Source organism: Frankliniella occidentalis, unplaced genomic scaffold (assembly GCF_000697945.3).
Source record: "Frankliniella occidentalis isolate FOCC.00 unplaced genomic scaffold, Focc_3.1 Scaffold99, whole genome shotgun sequence".
NCBI classification, from domain to species: Eukaryota; Metazoa; Arthropoda; class Insecta; order Thysanoptera; family Thripidae; genus Frankliniella; species Frankliniella occidentalis.
In genome coordinates this window covers 63,502-68,069 of record NW_026267228.1, presented here as the reverse complement: position 1 = coordinate 68,069, position 4,568 = coordinate 63,502, and the positions used below count along the sequence as shown (strand labels likewise).

General features: G+C 53.9%; 2 protein-coding genes across 2 annotated transcripts in view; one reads left to right on the top strand and one right to left on the bottom strand.

Moving 5' to 3' along the window:
- LOC113214298 (zinc finger protein with KRAB and SCAN domains 1-like) overlaps positions 1-3,441 on the bottom strand; it is a 155,459-nt gene extending 152,018 nt beyond the window's left edge. The window contains exon 1 of the mRNA XM_052269692.1: positions 3,361-3,441. The gene's annotated coding sequence lies outside the window, so the exon portion shown is untranslated. The remainder of the gene's footprint in view (positions 1-3,360) is intronic.
- On the top strand, positions 160-4,307 carry LOC127749844 (probable multidrug resistance-associated protein lethal(2)03659; the record flags this gene model as incomplete). Its single annotated transcript, XM_052269699.1, is given in 4 exon segments — positions 160-270; positions 1,265-1,473; positions 2,254-2,392; positions 2,715-4,307. Coding segments are annotated over 4 exon segments (750 nt in total), but the record flags the coding sequence as incomplete, so codon positions are not given.
- Positions 4,308-4,568: the final 261 nt, after the last annotated feature.

The following is a 4,568-nucleotide window of genomic DNA, read 5'->3' as shown; positions in this document are numbered from 1 at the left end:
AAAAAATAAATAAAAATAAAATGAGGTAACTTTTTTTAATCAAACACGCCTTTTTTGCGTGGGGTGAGGGTTGGCTTTAAAATTTTTACGACTCTGTGCGGGTGTACTTCTTAAGCAAGGCTGACTAACAGTGTCTCTCTCGCATAATGCCACGCCCAGGTGTTCGTCATCCAGTCCTACTACAACATCCTCTCCATGACGATGGGAAGTTTCTTCGTCAGGGGCATATCCGAAGTCGCCGAGAGCGTCGTCTCGGTGCGACGTCTCCAAGTGAGGGGGGGGGGCAGAGGCAGGGCGAAAGGCAGGGCGCGGCGCGGGCGCGAGAGAGCAGCAGACGGAGCCCAGGCAAAGCCACCCCAAGAGCCCTCCCCCACTTCAGAGATGCCCCGCTCCTCCACGCCAAGGACGACGGGGCCTTACACAAAATTTTCAACAGGATCCTGTCTGTCAGGTCTGCGAGCCACGCGGGGGAGAGCCGGGGTGACGTTCAGCGCGCGGTGTTTTTCTTATTGTCCCTTTTATCCCCGTTGGCCCCTTTAGCCTTTGTCCTGACCACGGCATTTTGATTCAGCCCCCCCTCTTCCCCTTTTGTGTAAGGCTCCCGGATCAAAGAATAAGAGGTAAAGGAAGAAGAGAAAGAAACATAAAATGAGAGCAGGATTAAAAAGGGGTGGGGCAGGCAGAGTACTTGCCGCCTCCGTTCCCCTCCACACCGTGTATTTGGCGACCGCGTGCCCCTCCGCTCCTGCCCGCTGCACCTCCGCTCCTGCCCGCAGCCCGATTGGCGGCCGAGTCAGCTGAGTCACGTGATTGGGCCAGCGATAAGGGCACGGCAAGGGCGACGTTAAAACTCGTGCCGAACTGGTCGGCGTCGCCCTCGCCACTCGACTGTTTGACAAACCAAAGTGGACTCGGCACCTCCTTCAAAGGAACAAACAAAGAGTAAACTTTGGATTTCAAGGGCCCCTCTGACACCCCTTCTGGCGCCTGATAGCTAGGCAACATTTCGCCTGCAGTGCATATGTGTACTGCGGGATGGCCTACTCTGAGTTTCGCAGGCGTCAAGCTCTCGAAATTTGGCCGGCCAATCTCTTAACTCGGCTAAAATTCCCACAGTTTAGCTAAGGATCTAAAATGAATGAAACATTGTTCGATCTTCATTCCAGCAGCAGCACATTACCTAACGCGATCCAAAAACGGATTGACGACCATCGGTTGCTTCAAACGCTATACACGGCCTAAACATTTACCCTTTCTGCCGCAGAGGTTCCTCGAGTACGAAGAGTTCGACGCTCAGGACGGGCAGGTGCCGCAGCAGCCGCAGCAGCCGCAGCAGCCGCAGCAGCAGCAGAAGGGTCAGGTTAATCCCGGGTTCGAGGGCGGGCCCGAGAGCGGCCAGCCCGCCGGGCCAAAGCAGCAGACCCGAGCCAACGGGGCCGGCGGCGCCATTCAGGGCGGCAATGCCGCGCCGAGGTAAGTCTTTGCCATCCATTGACGCAGCCAAACGGTTTCTAAAACGACCCCGGGCGGCCGCGCCCACGTGGAAAGAGGGAGAGAGGGGGGCGGGCGGGATGGGGGGAGGGGATGAAAAGGGACGGAGGGCAGCACGGCGCCGCCACCTGCCGCCGCGGCCTCGGCCCCCACGGCGGCGGCGACGACGGCTGCGATCTGACCGCGGCGCGCCCGGCGGCTCCCGTGTGCATGTGTGTGAATGTTCAAAGCGAAAAGGGGGGGCCCGGCCCGACATAGCCCAGAGAGTCCAAAGGGCGGAACGGAACGGTCAGAATGGCCCGGCCGCACGGCCCGGCCCAGCCCCGCACAGTATTAAGGGGGTACGACCCGCCATTCCGCCACTTTCATTACTGTGCAGTAGTAAACCGACGGCGGGGTAAAAAAAAGGGGGGGGGGTGGAAACCTCCACGACGCATTCATGTGGGAATTTATGTCAAGTCATTAAACGGTGGGCAGCGTAATGAGAGCGGCGCCACCTTAGCGCAGACGAATTTAGTTGTTGATGTTGTTTTTTGCCCTATTTAAAACACAAACAGGGGGTAAATATGAAGTTTTATTCTTTTTTTAGCCGCGGGGCCAACTAAGTGCACTACCAAAGCGCAGGACCGTTACTAGGAACAAACGGAGAGTTGCTCACAGCGGGATGCGTCATTGTGCATTAAATATACGTAAATAGAGCTGATCACGAAAAAAATCAAATGTTCGTTTTGTAAATGAGCTTGCTTTGCCGCACTTTGGTAGGGATGGCTCCGTTCTCCGATTCACAGCCATGCACGCCAAGTGGAGCCAGACGCAGTCCGACGACACGCTCAAGAACATCGACCTGAGTTTGAACCACGGAGAGCTGCTCGCCGTCATCGGACCCGTCGGAGCCGGCAAGGTATGCACGAATAATAATAAGTTTGCTGAAACAGTCATAGCAGAATGCTCTGCTGCTGCTGAAACGGGCAGTTTTGCTCCATCAGAGAATCGCTTTGCTGTCAGAACAAACACTTTACTGCTAAAACACAAAGTTTTGCTAAAACAGCTAAATTTCAAACTGGAATATTTTTGTTTTGACTTCTCTGGCTTGGAGAAACGAAATTACTGTTTTCAAGTGAAAATTATGAGTACAACGTCGATTCATACAATAATGACTTCATAGACGTTTGCAGCGTAGCATGTATTGTAACGGCTAAGTGAAACCTTTTCCTGGTCCCCAGTCGTCGCTGCTGCAGGCCGTGCTGGGCGAGCTCGCCACGACGGCCGGCGGGCTGGACGTGCGCGCCAAGGTGTCGTACGCGTGCCAGGAGCCCTGGCTCTTCGCCGCCTCCATCCGGCGCAACATCACGTTCGGCTCGCCCTTCGACCGCAAGCGCTACGATCGGGTCGTCAAGGCGTGCGCGCTGCTCGCCGACTTCGCGCAGCTCCCGTTCGGCGACCTGACCCTCGTCGGGGAGCGAGGCTCGTCCCTGTCCGGCGGACAGCGGGCCCGTGTCAACCTTGCCAGGTAAGCAGTAGAGACGTCAAGGCACCTGGTTTGGTTTTTGTCTGAGCTTTTAGCCCCCCAAGCATTGGAAAAGCAGAGGCGTTAAGTACCGTTTGAATGGTCCAGCAAGACATGTAGTTGAGTTGGACGCATTTTGCACAGCGCTAAACCCTTAAGAATGTTTGGAAGTGAAACTCAGCAGTTTCGAAAGGTGCTTTTAGCACTGACGATAATGAGAGGTGATTCCTTAGATTTCCCAGAAAGGAAAATATACCGCCCCAACAAGGGTGGTTCGTGATGAAGTCACAGTGCATCCGTGACCATATTGTGGCCACATGGGAGACACGTAACATCCACATGTTACGGCCGCAGCTGCTTACCTTTACGAGCCTGGCCGACTGGATAACGGGGCAGGTCCGGGTCATTCGCACAGCGTGATGATGTCCTTCTCCACCTCGCTCGCGCCGAGCTTTCCTGAAAAGAACAAAAAAAAAAAATAACAATGGTACCTAGTTTTACTATTGCTCTCGGCCAACTACCAGTCTTCTTGCTTTACATGCGCACACTTAGCATCGCTGTTTGTAGCACACCAGATATAGGCTTCCAGCGAAAAGCGAACGGCACAGCCTTGACAATTGGAGCGACGAGAGAGTTGCAGACAGAGAAATAAAACTTGCACACAGTACACGGCGGAAAATTACAGGATAGGCGCCGTCGTAAACAAGGCCATAGATTTCGCGAGTTTCATGAGTTAATAAAAGACAGCTAGCGCAGACGTGCACTGCAAAACCAGCACAACAAAACATCCTTAGCAGAGGGTTAAGTAAGGGCGCCATTTGCGAAACGCACAAACATATGACGGCATGAAGTTAGAAGGTGCTGATTGGTGTGTTGGTTCAAGATCTGATGGAGAATATATCATACGCAATAAGAAGTGGACTGGCCGCGATAAATCTTGACTGATGCTAATTGGATAAACGGGTGCGATGAGTGGTGAGTCCACTGATAATGCTTGCTGGGCCGCGGACCTGAAGTCATACCGTGTTGAAAGCCGGGACGTCCAATCATTACCCTCAATATGGCTGCGCCGAGATGTTGTTGCGTCCTTTGTAACGACCAATAGGTCAACACGCACGCTCTCTCTCTCTCTCGCTCACTTAGCCTCTCTCTCTGTTACACACTCACACACAGACACACATATACACACACACACACACACACGGCGGTGGTGGTCATAACTCGATGGCCTGCCTGCAGTTATTTACAGACCGTGTTGGGTGATTTACAGAGGTCGACATCATGCTTTTGCAGGGGAAGGGACGGGCAGGAAAAATAAGAGAAGGGGGAACGGGTAGGTGGCTGTGAAAGGGAGGGGGGGGGTGTAAGAGGTATCCTCGAGGGAAAGGGGAGAAGAATGTGGGGGTACAGAGAGTAAGGCATTTGGGCAGAGGAACAGCAACGCGAGGATGGGGATAAAAAGCAGTGGTTTAGTAGTGGATTGAGAAGCAGAGAGGAGAGCGGCGGGGTGAAAACAAGGATCCGAATAGTGGGAAAGAGGGAAGGAGGGAGGGGGGAGAGAGAGAGAGAG